Source organism: Sorex araneus, chromosome X (genome assembly GCF_027595985.1).
Source record: "Sorex araneus isolate mSorAra2 chromosome X, mSorAra2.pri, whole genome shotgun sequence".
Lineage (NCBI taxonomy): Eukaryota > Metazoa > Chordata > Mammalia > Eulipotyphla > Soricidae > Sorex > Sorex araneus.
In genome coordinates, this window is record NC_073313.1 from 316,165,845 (window position 1) to 316,185,091 (window position 19,247).

Consider the following 19,247-nt stretch of genomic DNA (forward strand, 5'->3'; position numbering starts at 1 on the left):
CAAGTCCCCCTTCAAGGGCTTAAGCAAAACTGAGGGGCAAGGGACAAGGAGGCTTAGGGGTGGCACAGGAACTCTACAGTTCTGAAACCTATTCCTAGAAAACTAACCTCCTCAACCAAGAGAGTCTCTGAAACCTTTTCATCTTTGATACACCCAAGCTACCCAGAGATTGGTATGTTCATCTTCCTCACCCAACGCTGGGGTGAAAATGAGTGGGGAAAATGTCTGACAGCCTGGGTTAGTGCTTTAAGGCCCTGTCACTTGTGCTCCACAGAATCCTGTGTGTGTGTGAGGAAGACAGACAATGGGCTCTAACTCACTATTCCACCACTAAACTAAAGGTCCAGCTCTGAATTCCATGTATGGCTACGCATGAAGCACATCTGTAACCGGAATCTGCAGGAAGGAGCCACAACAACGAAGAACCCTACTGATAAACTATGGGCAGCTAAAAGGAATGTTTGCCTACATCATAGGTTGAGTTATTTTTAACAACTCCCGAATCACCCTCTTGTGTAAAACATCAAAAATTCAAAGAAAACAAGATACTGAGCCCCTCAAGAGAGGTGTATTATGGTCTCACATAATTAAAAACTTCCAAGCAAAAGTGACTCTATGAAAATCATCAGCTTGAAAGTAAAACAATTAAGTCAACCTGCATAATGGTACAGTAACAGTCCAATCCTTTCTTCTTGGCAACCACTCTGCTCTCATTATTATCATACATTTTAAAGAGTCACAGGGTCATATTTAACAAAACTACCCAAGAGGGGACGAGCCTCACCCAAGAAGGGATGAACCTCACTCAAGAGTGGACCGGTAGGGGCCGGAGTGATAGCACAGCGGGTAGGGCGTTTGCCTTGCATGCGGCCGACCTGGGTTCAATCCCCGGCATCCCATATGGTCCCCCAAGCACTGCCAGGAGTAATTCCTGAGTGCAAAGCCAGGAGTGACCCCTGAGCATCGCTGGGTGTGACCCCAAAAAAAAAAAGCAAAAAAAAAAAGAGAGTGGACCGGTAGAAAAACCCAGGTATGCGGGACCTGTGACTGACATCGCCAAGCAAGCTTGGATAGGAATAGGGCCTCCTTCCCCCAGCTCTCCAGTTTTCCAATAGCTTGACAGTCACACCCACAAACTGCCCCCAACCCCATGCAATCTCATCAACAGCCAAGACCCAGAGACTATAAACTAAAGCTCCTGGAAGAGAGTGCCGCAGAAGGTCCTGGAGCATGTGGCCGCATTTGTGGCTGTATGACCTCTCACACTCTCTCTCACCTACTTATCAAAAGTAGCACTCATTTGTTTGGTTTCAACATCCTTGCTTGTATTCTCTTATATCCGGGTTTAAATGGCTCCAGGATGAAATACAACAACCTTCACACACTTCCCTCTTTTTCTGGTGGGAAGTTGCTCAGTGGTGGGATTGGTGTTTGAATATTATCTGTAATGAACTATTGTGAACTACGTTTATGAAAATAAAATATGTATACAAAAACTGGTAACAAAACCTCTATTAACTACAATGGGGCTTTAAGCTCTGGAATTCAGAGTGTTCAACTTCTTTGGCTCAGGGAACAGGTCTAAGCTCTGTTCCTGGAGGATATTTGAGAACATCACAGAAGGAAACATACTGTAGAAACCTTTTCTGTTGTCTAAGGTCTAGTATAAGTTGCCCAGAACCCTTTCATTGCCTCACTAAGAAACACCAAAAACAGTGAGGAGAGGGTTGGTGTATCCCTTCAATGAATGAAACACATTCAGTTCCAATGGTGTAACTGGATTCTTCTGTTTTTAAAAGCAACCTGGCAGAAAATTAGTCCCATCCCACTTGCCTGTGCCGAACCATCTTCTGGATCCAGAGGCTTGCAGATGACTGGTATACCCGGGGAATCCAGGTTTCCAGTGGGTGTGCCCTGATGCTGATGGTGATCACCTGGATGTTGAGGAGATCAGCCAGACGGACAAAGTTCATTTTGTCTGCAACAACACCAAGATGCATGGCCCCAAGGTTCGTGCATGACACGAAGGCCCAAAGGACAAAGTCAAGTTATCACAGATGCTTGTGTCTGCATGTCATGGGTGAGCCTGAGAGTGAAGGGGCATGGCTAAGGATATGGAGGGGCTGAGTGGCCCACCCAGCTTCACGCAGACCCTCAGTCTGCAAGCATGAGGTTGTGCTGATTTGTCAATGTCAATGCCATTCACTCTGATTTCTTCCTCACAGGAGCCATTGTTGCTTTTCCATACATTATGAAATAACACTGCAGTAGAACATGATGGTACTTTCTGGTGTGCATCATTCTAAATATCTGTATATCACCTATTCATGTATTGTGCTTCCCACTAAGAGTCCAATTCCCTCCTTCACATTCAATTGTTCCCTTTTCTCTGATTTATTCCTCTTTCCTCTTGGCAACCACTAACTTGGTTTCATGATCTGAAGGCTAAATCGTATCTTACTGGGCTCTTTCATTGATTTTCTTTATGTAGCAAGTATAAGGGAAATCATATAGTGTTTTTATTTCTCCAGCTGACTCCTCTCAATCCCTCTTTATGATTGCAACTGGCAGGATTTTTCTTTTCTTATTACCAAGTTGTATTCATTATGTATGTATTCTGCAACTTCTCTATCCAGGCATCTGCCACTACATATTAAGATTGGTTCCAACTCTTGACTATTGTAAATAGTCACTCAGTACAAGGTGCATTAATCTCTTCAGATTAATATTTTATAGTCCTTGAGATAAACACCCACAAGTAAAATAACCAGATCAAATATAATTTTTTGGGGGGTGGGAGAGAGTCAGGAGTGACTCCTGGTTGTATCTATGGGACCATAAGCAGTGACAGGGATTAAACTAGTGTAGGCAGGGTGCAAGACAAGAGCCTTAACTTTCTCTTCTCTCTAGCCTTGGAATTTCTATTTGTAATAGTTCCAGGACTCTTCATACTCTTTCTATAATGGGGGCACCAATTCACATTTCCATCAATAGTGTACAAGAGGTCTCTTTCTCCACATATTTTCTAAAATGTGTTTCTTATCATCAGCTGATGTCAATGTTGACTTTATCCTTCCAGTCTTGAAGAAAAAGTGTTTCCTTCCTCACCACACAATCACCAAGGTAGGTACAACTGCCACGCTTTCACTTTCATCCTACCCTCTGATCTGCCTCTTAACTCAGCTCTCAAAGACTTACTCAAATTCACAGTATGTTCATCATCCTCAATCCAAGTAGAATGTGCCTTTTGTAGGTTACCATATTTACACACCATATTTCTGCAGGATATCTGGGATACCAGGCAAGCCTCTGCTCTGTGTATATCTGCCACTACATATTAAGTATGCCGTGAGGCAGGTGGATGTGGACCACTGATCTGGTTCCCAAACCTTCTTATGCATGAATTTCCTATACCTATGTACACTCATTGGTGTGATGCAGGGAAAGTGGCCAGGTCAGCTGCTAAGCTAACCCAGTCTTTTGCTAAGCTAATCCAGTCTAGCTGGCCAATTACAAAATTGGCCATACTGGAGGATCCACATGCTTCCCTGCCATCTTCCATGAGGCAACACGCACCTTTGCCATCCTAAGAAAGGCATGTGCCCTCTGGAAACCTAATGTGCCCAAGTACACATATGCAGACCAGCGGGACATGCACAATTTCAGAGCCAGGTGGGCAATTCCTGGAAACAGAGGAAGCTATCAGATTGGATGGATGTTTGCAAATTTAAACATTTCCATTAACAGTGGCAAAGAAATGCCAAGGTTCCAATAGCACTTTTTATATACGCCATTATGCAGAGGGCCCTCTTTGTTCTATGGTCCAGTCAGCTAAGCCTTGTAGAACATGCCGCCAGTTCCACATTCTCTGTTCATAATTCTGGCCTCCGTCATGGTTACTTTGTCTTTTCAATTAAACAATTTGGTACTCACAGAATTCCAGTGAGCTGCAAAAGCTCATAACAGCTGATAAAGGGAAAAATGAAAATGCCAGCAGCACTGCCACCCCTCACCTGTACCAAGCACAGATTGCTTGTTAGAAGAGCTCCCACCTTCTTCCCAAAATTACTAAAACAAAAATTTGTCATGTGATATGGCCTTAAAATTATCTTCTTGACAGAGATGTCTCGATAACATCTTTAAGTAAAAGACTAACTTACAAAGTCTGGCCCCCATGAGTATAAGTTATAGACAAGAATAAAATATTCACTTGAATGGCACTTTTATACCCTAATTTGTTTGAAGACCTGAAAGTTTTAGTTATTAATTTCTGACATTTGAAGTATTACTCAATGATATTGTTGGCCTGTGATTCTTTGTCATAGAGTTTAACCACAACAAAACCACATACATGAACACACACACACACACGGGAATGAGAAACTCTTTTGTTGTTGTTGTTGTTGTTGTTTCTTTTTGGGTCACACCTGGCGATACACAGGGGTTACTCCTGGCTCTGCACTCAGGAATCAGCCCTCATGGTGCTCAGGAGACCATATGGAATGCTGGGAATCGAACCTGGGTCGGCCGCGTGCAAGGAAAACGCGATACCCGCTGTGCTATGGCTCCAGCCCGGGAACGAGGAATTCTAATATTCTTAACATCATTAGTATTTCTACCTAATTAAAAAATATTAAAAAAAACCTGAAAATTAGAATTGGAGATATAGCACTGAGGTTAAGGCACATGCCTTGCAGTCAGCCAACCTGAGTTCAATTCCAGGCACCCCATTTGGTCTCCTGAGCCCTGCCAGGAATGATCCCTGAGCACAGAGCCAAGAATAATCCCTGAGCACTGGTAAGTGCTTCCTCAAACTAACCAACCAGACAAACATACAATAAAAGGGGAAAAAGCCATTAAAGGAAACCGATGTTACGCTGTTTGGCAATTTAGGGTTAAAAATGGATAGTCATATCTTTTACTTGATTTTACCCAGGGTTTGCACAAAATAAAAATGTTTTTGCCTCCAAAGAGACCAAAAGAATGGAATGTCCCAGCCTCCCTTCTCCTGTGGGTTGGGCTTTGCCATCAGCCACCCATAAACTATACATAGGCTAGAATCATGTAACAGGCTTTACACTGTCTGATTTTAAACCTTGGATTCTCCTCAACACCTCACAGATGGTAAGTACCATTAGTAATGGCAGCTATCAAACCCAGCACAGAAATCTAGCTACTTAAAACTTTCACTTTCATATCTGAATGGAATGTAGACATTCATTTAAATGTGGCTTATCCCTTCTTCTTTGGTTGACCTCCTGTACACAGAGTCCCAGATGCAGAACGCCAGGACCTTTTTCTTCTCTTCTTCCCCCATAGGGGCTCTCTCAGCGCTGCTCTGCCTGCTTAGCTGTGCACAGGACCACCAGGACTCCACCCTACAATGCTAGGTCGGGCATGTGGTGCCAGGGCTTCAAGCATGCTGGAAATGTGCTTGCCTCAACTATCCACTATCAACTTGTCACCTCAACTATCTCCCAGCCTAGGCTAGGGTTTTAGGGTGACCCTGTACACAGGAAAATCCCCTCACAGCACAGAAGCCCCTGGCCCCACTGTATTGTGGCCAACAGGGGGGACCCACATATATTTTAATTTGCTACAAGTATATTCAAGAACATGAAAAGCCAGTACGGTAAGTTCTGACAATGCCATCGATATGCTCCTGCAATCCGACATAGAATGAAGCAAACTGTACCCAAGCCAAATTTTAGCACATTACTTTTTGGTCACAGAAAAACATCAGCAAACTTCTGAATAGAGACCTAAAACATGTATAATGTTATGTTAGGAATCATTTGAATCCATCTCGTCATTTGTCAACCCCTTATTCCAGCTCAGGGGGGAAGATAGGTAGAACCTGTTCATGCAGCCTGGGGTGCAAGAGTGGGCCACCCTCCCCTACAGGGTGCAATCCCCCTTGTTCACTCTGATTGGGACAACTGAGGCACACCTTTGGTGCTAACATGCACAGAATGGGGTGTGGGACAACTGGAGCCCCCAGGGAAAACTCACAAGACAAGAGAACACATCAATCCCTGCCCTGCCAGTGTCCTGCCAGAAATCAGTCACTCTCCTCATCGATGCTTTTCTCTTTGGGGTAAGGGGGGGCACCGTCCCAGCAATTCTAGAGCACAGGAGAGGCCCCAGATTGTGCATTGTGGCCAACCAGGAGGACCCTGGTTCAATTCGAAGGCCCGAGGATGTAGAGCAGCTTGGGGCACAGCACTGGGAGTTACCTAGGCCACCCAGGCAGTGCACGGAGACTTCTAGGGTGTACATGATGATGTGTGGCGACTCTGTGGTGCCAGGGATCAACCTGGAGTCAGGTGTATGCAAGGCCTGCAACTAGCCACAGCTGCCCCCAGCTAGGCAGCCCCTCTCTGTTCCTTTCAGAGCATTTTCCCCAGTCCACACTCTTTTTTAGGACATTCAGAGAAGAGGAAGGTCGGGGGGGGGGGGGGTCCTTACCCACATATCCCTTCTGGCCTTCATCACAGATCTGGAGAAGCAATTCCAGGTGGGAGCTGCTGGTGTCGGGTGCCACAAGCTTGACCAGCTGCCTCCAGCGAGCCTCGGGAACCACGAATTCCGCACCCACGTGGACTCTCAGAATGCTGAACGCCTCCAACATCTTGTGGCGCTTCAGGAAGGCCAGTGTGCGAAGCTCATTCTTGAAATACACACACACACACACACACACACACACACACACATACACGCAAGCACGCACGCAACAGAATTGTGGTTGATTCAGAGAAACCTCATCTTGGTCCCCTGACATTGCAAAGTCTTGAAAGAGTCAGAAAGAAAGTGCTGCAGGCTCCACTAAACGTGGGTCCCTCCCAGCTCCACCCAACTCAGCCCCATCTGAGCTTACCCAGAGCAGAGGCAGCAGTGAGAGAGAGCAGCAGTGCGCAGACCAGACTCGGCTCTGCCCGAGGGGAGCATTCCAGAAAAGAAGGAATCAAGCTCTGCCACTGACTGGGTGGGAGGGCGACACAGGAGTGAGAGAGAGAGAGAGCAAGAAAGAGAGAGAGAGAGAATGAGAGAGAGAGAAAGTCAGAGAGAGAGAGAGAGAGAGAGAGAACAGATTAGCCATTAGAATCCAAACCAGATGGAGAGGCACTGGGGAAGAGAAGCCGGAGGCTGCCTAGAGCCACCATCTGCCCTGCTGTGATTCTTCCAGAAGGAGGAACCAGGTTGTGAAGGTGGGGGGATGTGCCTTTCAGTGGCAGAGCATTTGCCTTCTCAGTGCAAGGTCCTGGTTTCAATTCCCAGCACTACGGGGGCCCCCCCTCAGTACGGAGTGTGGCCCTGATGGCCCACGAGCACTGCAGACTACCCCATTGGAAGTGGCCCCAAACAAAATTAAAATAAAGAAACAAAAGGAGGGGATTGCTGCACTGCCATTTCTCTGGTTACAACAACGGACAGTATCAGAATCACCTCCTCACTGGTTACTTGGCCACACTGAACATTCTGGAGGGCTGAATTATCTCTGTCATCAGTGTGGACACAAGTTTAGGGAGTATAAAGACCACTGATGCGGAGGCAGCAAGGGACCACCATGGTTCTGCCCTGCAGTGAAAGAGAGAGGCCAGGATCCTGGGGTCATCCTCCTCTTGTCCAGAGGGAAGACAAAGGCCAGCTGGAGTTACCAGGTACAGAGCCTTCACTATCTGCCTCCTTCCTGATACTCTTTTAGGTGAGGAACGGTCACAGACCTACAAAGTCTGGGGAAGACTTAGGACCGACTTTCCTTTCCTGCAAAGAGTGATTCTTCACTCCATTCCAAGTTCCACAGCTCCCAAAGAAATTAGGTGTTGGGGACCATTTCCCAAGCCAGGAAGACCCAGTGGGACCCAGGTGCGTTTGACAATGGCCTTCCAGGGCTGGTGAGATGTGAGATCTGCACCATAGGAAGGCTCAGAACAGACTCCCGTCAGTCCTAGATTTTCCAGGCTCTTCCCGGGTGACTGAGGTGGGGAAAGAGGGAAGCAGTAGACGCCTTTCTCGAGGTCTCCACCTCTCTCTTCCCCGCTTCACCTAAACCACCCAAGGAACCCCACTGCGTCTGATAGGGGCCATCTCTCCTGCAAGCAACAGGACCAAAAGGGTCAAAGGCCCAAAGCTAGGTTTGTCCATAAGGAAATTTATCCTAGGAAGAAACATCTCTTTGTGAAGTAAATTGCACAATACAAAAGATACTCCAAACGGGGACGTCCCAGGGCAGGGGCGGGGCTGAGGCATCCCGGGAGATTCCAGGCTGAAGAGTCCACATCCTTCCCCACCCCACATCTGCTGGAATTTTCCAGACCTGGGAGAAATGGGGAGGACTGGGGAGTGGAAACTGGTGGCTGGTTCCATGGGGGAGGGGGACCAGGGCCAGGGCTGGGAGCAAGAGAAGAAACCAGAAGTTCTGAGAATCTCCCCAGGCCTGTGGCACGCATTTGTACAGTTTTCATTATCTGTCTCCTTCTGGATATTCTTTTATGTCAGGAAAGGTCAGGGACCTGGAAAGCCTGGGTAAGATTTAGGACCAACTTTCCTCTCCTGCAAAGAGTAATTAGAGAAATATCTCAAGGAACCACCATCTGTGTGATGAAATGAAAGCAAGGAGAAAAGCAAAGACGCTGGTGTACACATGGCTCAGAGCTTTACTGACCAGCAGAAGAGAACAAGGCAGCAAGCATGTCCACAGACCCAGAAAGCAAAAGGACATTTTCAGAGACCTGTCAGATGCACTTGGTAGTCTCCCAGACACTACCCCCATGCAGGCACCTGTCCCCCACCCTGACCCCACTCTCACGGATTACCTTTAAGTGCTTCCTGTAGTTGTTGTAGACCACAGCCAGAAAGACGGACATGAAGATGTAGGTGTTGATGATGATGTAGGTGATAAAGTACAGTGAGTACCACCAGTTGGCATCATAGGCAGGCATCCTAGCGGAAAGAAAAGCTAAGTGTCACGGCTTTCCATGTCTTAGGTCCACAGTGCATACATTTAAGACTCAAAGAAAATCCCAGAATAGAAATCTGGCTGCGAAGGAGTTGCAAATGAAGACATTAGGAAAGCTGTCTCTCTCCTGTTGCTTTATGTTTTTAAAGATTTATTCTGGGCTAATCTTGCTGCCACTGAATTATCTGAGGAAAGCCTGGTCTCCAGGATGAAATTTTTGTAGCCTTTTCGGGATTGGGGGAGGCACCTCATAATTTCACAGTACTGACCGCCCAGTAGGAGCACAGCAAATTAGATGGGAAATTTGTGTAGAAGCTCAATGAGTGAAGACAATAACCCAGAAGGGTCAACTAGCATCTAACAGCTCAGAAAACCAATCCTCAGGCAATGGCTTTAAGAACGTCATTATGAGATGTTTGTTGTAATAAGAAATATAAAACAAATTATTTTTTCCATACCAAGGAAGTGGGCTGGAGTGATAGCACAGTGGGTAGGGCATTTGCCTTGCATGCGGCCTACCCAGGTTCGATTACTCCACCCCTCTCGGAGAGCCCGGCAAGCTATCGAGAGTATCCCGCTCACACAGCAGAGCCTGGCAAGCTACCCGTGTCATATTCGATATGCCAAAAACAGTAGCAACAAGTCTCACAATGGAGACGTTAATGGTGCCTGTTCGAGCAAATTGATGAACAGCAGTGCTACAGTGCTACTAAGGAAACAGGCTTGATGGGTGAGAAACTGGGGACGTTGGTGGAGGGAAAGTCACAATGCTGGTGAGACTGTTGGAACACTTTATGCACCCCTGAAATAACTGCATTAGGAACAACTCTATGACTCATGGTATTTAAAGTTTAAAAACATAAGTAAAAATTATCCTATTTTACTTTACTTAGGCTGGGGAGCAACCCTACCACCTCAGACACTCTGTCTCTGCATGATGCCCCTGGTCTGCATCGCTGGCTCTTCTGGCTAGAGGAGCTGGGCTGTTGTGAGTGCCTCTGTGTTCTTCAACAATGTTACAATGGACAAAATTAAGCAGAAAAGGGGTCTAGAGATAGTACAGCGGCAATAGTATAGTGGGAAGGGCGTTTGCCCTACACACAGCCACCCCAGGTAGGATCCTAGGCATCCCATAGGGAGCCCCACCAGGAGTAATTCCTGAGCGCAGAGCCAGGAGTAACCCCTGAGCATCACCAGATGTGCCCCCCCACAAAAAAAAAGAAACCAAAAAAATAAAAATAAATAAATTCACCATAAAAAAGATTAAGCAGAACATTGCTCCTTCCCCTCTCTCAACCCTGCTTACTCGCAGTAGAAAACAGCTGGTTTGCCCAAAATGAACTCAAGTGAATGGCAGCCCTCAAAGGTGAGGTGGGTGGCACCTACATCACATCCGGGCTATTGGCAGTGGTGACCAGCACGTAGAGCTCAAAGGCGATCTCCAGGATGTTGGTAAAGTAGTGCGATCCCTCCCTCGTCTTAAGGCCCCTGGAGAGGAACCAAACACACACATACACACAAATGAAACTGTGGTTCCAGCCTTCCGAGAGCCCTCCTGGCATGTCCAAACAAGGAGAGGGTCTGGGCACAGGGTCAGGCAGGGGAGTCCTGGGCCCTGGACACAGAAACGTGCACGACAGGGAGCTTACCGGTCCCCAAACAGCTTCAAGGCCATCAAGGAGAAGATGAGCATACTGAACATGAACAAGAGGAAGACATAAAGGATGTCGGGCAGCGTCTTCCGGATGCTTCGGAAAGCTCTGCGGATCTGTGAAGACACGGGTCCTTTGTATGCGCCAGAAGCCCCAGGACCTTCTGCCAAAGCAAAGGGCCAGAGTCCTCACCTGGCGACTGTCAGGACAGTTAATCAGGAAGACAGGCCTCAGGGCCCTGGACCAGCGGATGCTGTGGATGTTGACGGCTTCCAAGGATCCGTAGATAATCAGGTCCACCAGGGTCAGCTGTAAGGCACACAGGAGGGCCATGTCAGTGCCGCTCTGCCCAGGGAGAGCCTGGAATCTCGGGCGTGTCTGAACCTACTGACCCAAGAGGTTCTCAACCTGTTATATGAGAAACGTTTCCCCAGTAGCCCGATTCATTTTATAACTCTGACACACAGAGAAGCTGCTGTGTGTGTGTCCACTACGAGCTGTGGAGTATAAAAAAAATTATTTGTTTCGACAAGAGTCCAGTCTAATCTCATCACACCCCGAAGTGGAAGCATGATTCCCAAGGAGATTCTTGAGGCACAGAGAGGGTGAGCGTACAGGCCCTGGTCACACAGCTAAGAGGGATGCAGCTGGAAGTAGAACTCCAGCAGAGCTCTACCTCGCCTCGGAGGGAGTCCTGGCTATGTGGTACTCCCAGACCAAGTCCTTCACTGTATCTTCAACTAGACAGAAAAACTGGTAAGTGGCTGTAGAGCCGCTAGCTTCTAAACCTGCAGGCCATGACCCCACCTGGGATCATGGAGCCAAACGTGGGGGGTAATGAAAAATTCATTTTGGATGAAGTTTATTATGTATGACCTGTAATTCTTTGATTTGCACGTCTATTCCCTAGACCCTGGAGACTCTCAAACAGTTCTCAGAGGAAAAGGAGTGGAGGCATGAAGAACATTGAAGGAGATTCCATCTAACCTCTCCAGAGAGGTAAGAAAAAAAGAAATACAGAAATTCCTACTAGCTTGTTATTAATGTCAGGTTGGTGACCCCTTGAAGACAAGGCAAAGAACCCAGTATATTCTAGAAAAACAAGCCACAGCCCGAGAGACCAGTGTTAAGGCAGTTTTTCCTTGCACATGGTTGACCCAGGTTCCATCCTCAGCACCACACATGGTCCCCCAGGAGTGAGTGAAGAAAGCCGTGCACACAGACAGGTGTGGAAAGGGAAGGACAGGACATTGAGCACAGGACTGAAGCCAAACTAATGAAGTTTGTTTGGCAGCCCAGACGGAGCAAGCCTGTGAGAGCTATTTATTTGGTTGTTTTGTTTTGTTTTTAAGATTTTGTTATTGTTATTGCTGTTGTTTGGGGGCCATACCCAGCTGTGCTCAGGGATCACTCCTAACTCCTGTTAGAATTTGGGGGATCCTGTTAGAATTTGGGGGATCACATAGGGTGCCAAGGATGGAATTACAAAAGGGTTCATTTACCTTGTACGTGATATTGGCAAATGACGCTTTTAATCATAGAAGGTGAAGATGTTTCTGAAAGTAAGAGAGGGACAGGAACCCTGCGGATTCTGAGGATTCAGCAGACACGTAGGGGAGAGTGAGAACAAATATTTAGAGCAAAGGACACAAGAGCCCATGGACAGTTCAGGCAAAAGAAGCCCACCAGACAGGGCTGGAGAGACAATACAGTGGGCCAGGAGCTGAGGTAACATGTGACCAACCCCTGCTCTATCCCCATCACTGCATATGGTCCCTCTGAGCCCCACCAGGTGTGATCCCTGAGCAGAGTCAGGAGCAAGCCCTGAACACCACCAGGTGTGCCCCCACCCACCCCTCAGTCACACAAAAGCTTCGTTAGTAATGGGAGAAGAGTGAATGGGGAGGGAAAAACACTGATGAGTAGCATCTACCAAGGTCCTGAGAAACAGAGTTCAGGTCCCCGGACCTCATCTGGTGAGCAGATGAGCCTAGCACAGAGACAGCACCCACAACAGAGACCAAGCGATGGGCCCATGGTCCAAGGACGAGGAGAGGGAACTGGGGTGCAGGGCAACTTGTGCAGGAGGTCTGAGGAGAAGAGGCATGCTCTCAGGAAAGAGCACAGGAAAGGGAGGCACGGGAGCAGTGGGTAAGGCGGGCCCACGGGAGCAAGCTACAACCCAGATGTGGAAACAGCCAGCACAGCAGGGTCAGAGACGAGAGTCAGAGGGACGCCCCCACCACAGCGCCACTGGCCCACCCCCCACCATCACCCACAGGGTCTCTGGAGCTCCCACATAGCCTGAAACACGCCAGGGAAAGCACAGACAGCTGGAAGGGCAGCAGCTGAGACGGACTTCCGGGCCAACACTTGGAAGGGAAGCGGGTGGTCAGATACTGACCCCAGGACCAAATGCTGGAAGGAACCAGGGTCAGAGATAGAGCCCTGGGGTTGGACACTGGAAGGAACTAGGGTCAGACATTGAGCCTGGGGCCAGACATATCAGCTGCTGTTTGCACTCTTGGGTGCCCCCAGCAGCTTCCCAAAGCTGGCCCCCTGCAGATAGTGTATAAGGTCACCGAGCCCCACCAGGAAAGCCGACCAAGCACAGAGCCAGGATTAAGGCCTGAGTGCCACTGAGGGTGGCCCTAAAACAAGCAAAGAAATTCACATTGTCCTTTCTATCTCCAGCAGAGCCCGTGGTCCCCTGAGATCGAAGTGGACCCCTGAGATCGGATGTCTGAGGACTCAGGGGAGAAGTGACACCCCCCCCACCCCTCAGGCACAGAGCCAGGAGTTCCTACACACCACCAGATATGGCTCCCCCAAACCAAAAAATAATCCAATGAAATATTTACACTGTTCTCCCTGGCCCTATTTGCTCTTCTGCTGTGACATGCCGTCTGCAGTGCTGGTGGTACCTGCTCGGCCACGGTTGCCGATGTTCCTTGGACCAACTCCAGTGGAGGCTCCCTTTCCCCTCTGTTGCTGCCTTTGGCCACAGGCCCCTTTGGCCAGACTCGGGGCAGCACTCACCGCGATGGTGACCAGGATGCAGATGTTCTTGGTGTCCTTCCAGAAGACCTTTGGCGATGTGACCTTGGCAAAGTGTAAGAGCCTCCCGAAGAATGCAGTGAGACAGAGCACTTCCACCATGGAGGTGGCCTGCAAGCAGAACACAGACACTGGGTGTCTGCCACACAGCACACTGGTGCCACTTGGTCCCTGCCTTCCCGATGGGCCCCATGAGAATCAGTGATGGTCTTTAATTTTACTGCAAGTTACAGACAACTCCTTGACTGGATGGCATGGTTTCTTATTTCATTTCATTTCATTATTTTTTTTGGTGTTGTGAACAAAAATGGCAATGTTCAGGGGTTACTTCTGACTCTGCATTCAGGAATCACTCCTGGTGGTGCTCGGGCACTTGAGCTGGGAGGGGCGGGGAACCATATGAGATGTGGGGGATCCCGGGTCAGCCATGTGTAAGGCAAACACCCTATCCGCTGTACTACTGCTCCAGCCCCTGGCATGGTTTCTTCCTTCCAAAAGGCAACCTTCCCCCCCAAGCCAGCAACTCCATGGCACATACTGGCAGGGTCTGTTGGGAAGAGAAGGATAAGCAGGCAGAGGACCCAGAATATCAAGGAAAGGCCCTTTCTATAAACTCAGACTCCTTGCACTCAGAATCAAAAGAGACATCTATAGGTCAGGTTTCCCTAAATGGAAACTGACCCCCCCCCCCAAAGCTGCATTTTCTCCTTCCCAGGCTGTATGTGAATGGTCCCTTCTGCTGCTTCTCCCCAGTCTCCAGTAGACAGTCACTGGCTGATAGGATTTCGACTCAAAGGCTTCACTGATACATGCCACAATGAGCCTGATCCTATGCCCAGCACGGGCTGGTGCCCCAGTCGGCACACTCCTTTCTGTCAAGTTATCCTGTGCTGACTTGGGGCAGAGGCATCGGATGGTCTATGCATTGGCAAGTGCCATGCAAACAAAGGCTAGTGGTGTTTGCACTTGGAGTCCTTGCTCCTAAATACACACACCCGCTGGGAGAAGCCTAAGTCACTGAGGCTTTTTGTCAGATGATAAAAGCTTGTTCTTTGCAGCTGGGGCTGCTAAACTTGATCTGTTTGAGTACCAGAGAGTAACTATTAAGGGCTCTGAAAGTCACAAAGTTTTGGCAATAGGGACTCTGAAAGGAGAGGGTGGGATGAAGTGGAGAATTCATGTGAGCTGATTATTAAGTTGTTATTCAAACCAGTCTCCAGCAGCTGGTTAACTGATTTTAACTAGATCACCAAGATGAGGGTTGGCACTAGTAAATATTCCAATCACTTTGACTAAGGAAAAGCTGGAACAGTGGTAAGTCCACAAATCACACTCCACAATGCCAATTTCTACAGGCCACTAACAAAGTGTTTTTGAAACCTGACCTTGCTAGTCAGATTAACCCACTCGAACATCAAAATACCCCCAAGTACACCTTTCCTGAAATCTGAGTAGTAAGACTGTCCCACCATCCATGACAAAATCTGCATAGACATTCTATGCTTGACACTTACCAAGAAAGGGAGTGGAAACAGCGCGGGCTCCTCAAACAGGGCAAGAGAAAGGTCCACACAGATAAAGAAGTATGTGGCTACTCGCATCATCCAGTGGTTATACAAATAATAAAGTCTGAAGAGGGAAAAATAACAGTAGACATCAGCTCTCAAACTTACCATTAGGATAGTAACAGCAGGCCCACGGAGATAAGACAGAGGGTGAGGTACTTGCCCCGCGTGAGGCCAACCCTGGCTCAATCCCCAGTACCACACATTATCCCCAAACACTGCTAGGTGTAACACTGGAGGCCACCAAGCACTGTCAGGCTAGTGTAGGTCATTTCTGCCACCCCAGCCCCTAAGCAACACCACATCCTCGGGCCCTGGCATTGAACCACAGATCTAGTTGGCCAAGAACCCTCTGAGCTTTGCTTGGGAACCTCTTCCTCCCAATGGCAACCAAAGAATAGCAATGGCAGAAGGAATATAGGTTAGGCTTTGGCAACCGTCCTTTAGATACTAGGCAGCAAGGGGCAGATGTTAACTGAGCATGTAGTACAGAACACTGATAGATGTGCTTGGTACTACTGGGTACCAAGCACAACCGATAGAAAAACATCAAGAATATCTTTATACCCAAAGGCAATGGAACCAAAGAGCATGAGAACTGGTATTCAGTAGGAAACATGCCACTTGATAGAGCAGAGGGTGGCGTGGGGGGCCTAGGACAGGGAGAGGCAACATCTAGTGTGTCAAGTGTTATAAGTGTGTCAAGTGCCTTTTATAAGAGACACACAAAGTGCCTCTTATAAAAGCAGACTGGTGGGTGAGCAGCAAATGGGGGGCATTGGTGAAGGGAAGTGGACACTGGTAAAAAGATTGGTGTTGAAACATCATATGCCTGAAACCCAATCATGAATAGCTTTGTAATTTATGGTGGTTAATTTTTTTTTTTTTGCTTTTTTGGTCACACCCAGCGATGCTCAGGGGTTACTCCTGGCTTTGCACTCAGGAATTACTCCTGGCGGTGCTTGGGGGACCATATGGGATGCCGGGGATCGAACCCGGGTCGGCCGCGTGCAAGGCAAACGCCCTACCCGCTGTGCTATCGCTCCGGCCCCCGTGGTTAATTTTTTTAATTAAAAAAATGAGTATCTTCTCTTAAGGGTGCCAAGCTAGGATTAGTACCTCCTCACAGGGTGGTGGCAACAGAGAGCACTGAGAGGACTGTAGGCAGTGACTCGTGTACAGAGTTTATTACATGGATTATAGTCTAACCTGTGGGCAAGGAGTTGGTAGAGGGGTCCCAAGCAGAGTTTAAAGGGCCCAGGAGCTACTCCCAAGGTCTTTTAAAAAAAATTTTTTTATTAGTGAATAACAGTGAGGTACAGTTACAGACTTACAAACTTTCGTGCTTGTGTTTCAGTCATACAATGGTCAAGTGCCCATCCCTCCACCAGTGCCCATTCTCCACCACCAATGGTCCCAGCATCCCTTACACCATCCACATCCCGTCCCCTCCATCCCACCCCGCCTCTGTGGCAGGGCATTCCCTTTTGCTCTCTTTCTCTCCTTCTGGGTGTTGTGGTTTGCAGTAGAGGTATTAAGTGGCCATCATGTTCGGTCTATAGTCTACTTTCAGCTCTCCTCTCCCATCCTGAGCGGGCCCTCCTAGCACCCTTTACTTGGTGGTCCCTTCTCTATCTGAGCTGCCTTTTCCCCCAGCATGCGAGGCTGGCTTCTAAGCTGTGGAGTAATCCTCCTGGTACTTATCTCTACAGTTCTTGGGTGTTTGTCTCCCATTCTGTTACTTTATATTCCACAGATCAGTGCAATATTTCTATGTCTGTCCCTCTCTTTCTGACTCATTTCACTTAACATGATACTTTCCATGTTGATCCACCTATATGCAAATTTCATGACTTCATCTTTTTCTAACAGCTCCATAGTATTCCATTGTGTAGATATATCAAAGTTTCGCTAACCAGTCATCTGTTCTCGGGCACTAGGGTTTTTTCCAGATTCTTGTTATTGTAAACAGGGCTGCAATGAACATATAAGTACAGATGTCATTTGTACTATACTTTTTTGCATCTCCGGGATGTATATTGCTGGGTCAAATGGAAGCTCAATTTTTAATTTTTTGAGAAGCGTCCATACTATTTTCCAAAAGGGCTGAACCAGTCGGCATTCCCACCAGCAGTGAAGGAGAGTCCCTTTCTTTAACCACCAATGCAGGCCTGTGCTGTTGGAAGCCAACAGGATCACACAATATGTGGGAGAGTCCTACGTGTTGGGGCTCAAGTTTGGGGCTTCACACAGGCAAGGCCTACACTCCAGCCCTTTCAGCTATTGGCGCAGCTTCCAAACCAGTTTAAGGCATTCTATTTTATGCAAAGCACAGGGCTAAAACCTGGGTAGCTCTCAATGGAGAAACAAAACATCTTCACTTGGCGGCCAGCTTTAAGAATAGTAAGTGCAAAAGGCTGTATGGGACAGGTTCTTCACTCACCTGACGGCCTGAGGAGATGTTTCAAAGGGCACATTTCTGTTATACTGGGCATCGGAAACATAGGCGGCTGCCAGGAGAAGGTCCTGTCCGCAGTGGAGAGAGGAAGGAGAGAACCAAGTCAGAGAGAGAGGACACTTAGTCTCAGAAACCTTGGGAGCCGTCTCCAGTGTGCAAGGTCGCCTCCCTTTGCCTCTCCCTCGTCCCTGCTCTAGCTAGAAGAATCCTGACACCTCATCCAGATGTGTGTCAGGCAGTGGGAATCCTGCAGTGGCTACGGGCCACGGCACACTGAACATTCTTAATTAAAATAGAGGTTTTCAGAGGAGAAAACATAGGCCAGAGAGATAACACAAAAAGTAACATGCTTGGCATGTATGTGGCGAGACCAGGTAGTGCCACCAGGAGTGGTTCCTGAGCACAGAATCAGGAGTAAGTAGTGAGCACTGCCAGGTGTGGCCCAAACCAGGGACACAGCCCTGTCCCCCGCAAAAAAAGATAAAAAGAAATAACTGAATAATATATATGAATCTGTACTTATAAAGGCATGTGTGTATTTTTATATATGCTATATACACAAACAAAAAATTGCATTTTGTCTACTTGATGGATCACTGTCACTGTCATTTTGTTGCTCATCAATTTGCTCAAGCGGGCACCAGTAACATCTCCATTGTGAAGCTTGTTACTGTTTTTGTTACTGTTTTTGGCATATCGAATACGCCACAGATAGCTGGCCAAGCTCTCCAAGAGGGATGGAAGAATCCAACTCGGGTCAGCTGTGTACAAAGTGAACGACCTATCCACTGCGCTATTACTCTTGACGGATAGTCAGAGGAATTTTAAGGGCCCTTTTTTTTTAAAGACACGACTGCCTTTTTCCATGACTTCCAAACTAACTTTTCAAGGCATGTCTCCAGTTTAGAGATACATGCAACTTTAAAATAAAATAATAAAATCCCCAGCCCCAGCAGCCAAGAACCTCCAGAACTCAACTACCTCCATGCCCACGGCCACTCTCCACACACTTGGGCCAAGTCTCACCTACGAGTGAATCCCCGGAAAACTCAGGAATGCAGGACTTTGTGACTGAGAACTCTGGGTTCAACAGGACCAGGAATGGAGATCCTCTGCCTGTCTTCCCCTGTCTCCAGCAACTCAGCAGTCACACCATAAGTCACTTCTGGTAATCTCATCATTGGCCACCAATCAGATTGCATGTGCTTCTCTCCCGGAAGGGAGCATAACATGACACTCGCCATAACCATGATGCCAGACCCTGCACCAGGCTGTTTCACTCGGGGCACCCCGGAGAGGGGTGGATGAGACCCCTCCCCGCCCCAAGGGACCTAGCCCCTGCAGCCAAAAACCATCAGAATTCAACCGCAGCCATGCTCACGGCCGCTCTCCACACACTCGGGTCAAGCCTCACCCACAAGTGAACCTATTCCTGGGCCTCGCAGCAGCATTCGTGGCATTGAGATACTTCACAGGACACACCCTACCTATACTTCAAGAGTATAGGTAGGGGTTCAAAGTGGGAGGCAAACCTTAGAGGAAAATATATATTTTTT

General features: G+C 47.9%; 1 protein-coding gene across 1 annotated transcript in view; it reads right to left on the reverse strand.

Annotated features, from left to right (window-relative positions):
- The window catches only part of LOC101546896 (two pore channel protein 2-like), a 43,630-nt gene that overhangs the window by 14,314 nt on the left and 10,069 nt on the right, over window positions 1-19,247 (reverse strand). Inside the window, exons 2-10 of the mRNA XM_055121655.1 lie at window positions 17,677-17,759; window positions 15,183-15,297; window positions 13,651-13,779; window positions 10,804-10,920; window positions 10,609-10,727; window positions 10,346-10,447; window positions 8,817-8,943; window positions 6,469-6,670; window positions 1,834-1,978 (exon numbers count right to left, since the gene is read on the reverse strand). Coding sequence (XP_054977630.1) covers window positions 1,834-1,978; window positions 6,469-6,670; window positions 8,817-8,943; window positions 10,346-10,447; window positions 10,609-10,727; window positions 10,804-10,920; window positions 13,651-13,779; window positions 15,183-15,297; window positions 17,677-17,759 — 1,139 coding nt within the window. The remainder of the gene's footprint in view (window positions 1-1,833; window positions 1,979-6,468; window positions 6,671-8,816; window positions 8,944-10,345; window positions 10,448-10,608; window positions 10,728-10,803; window positions 10,921-13,650; window positions 13,780-15,182; window positions 15,298-17,676; window positions 17,760-19,247) is intronic.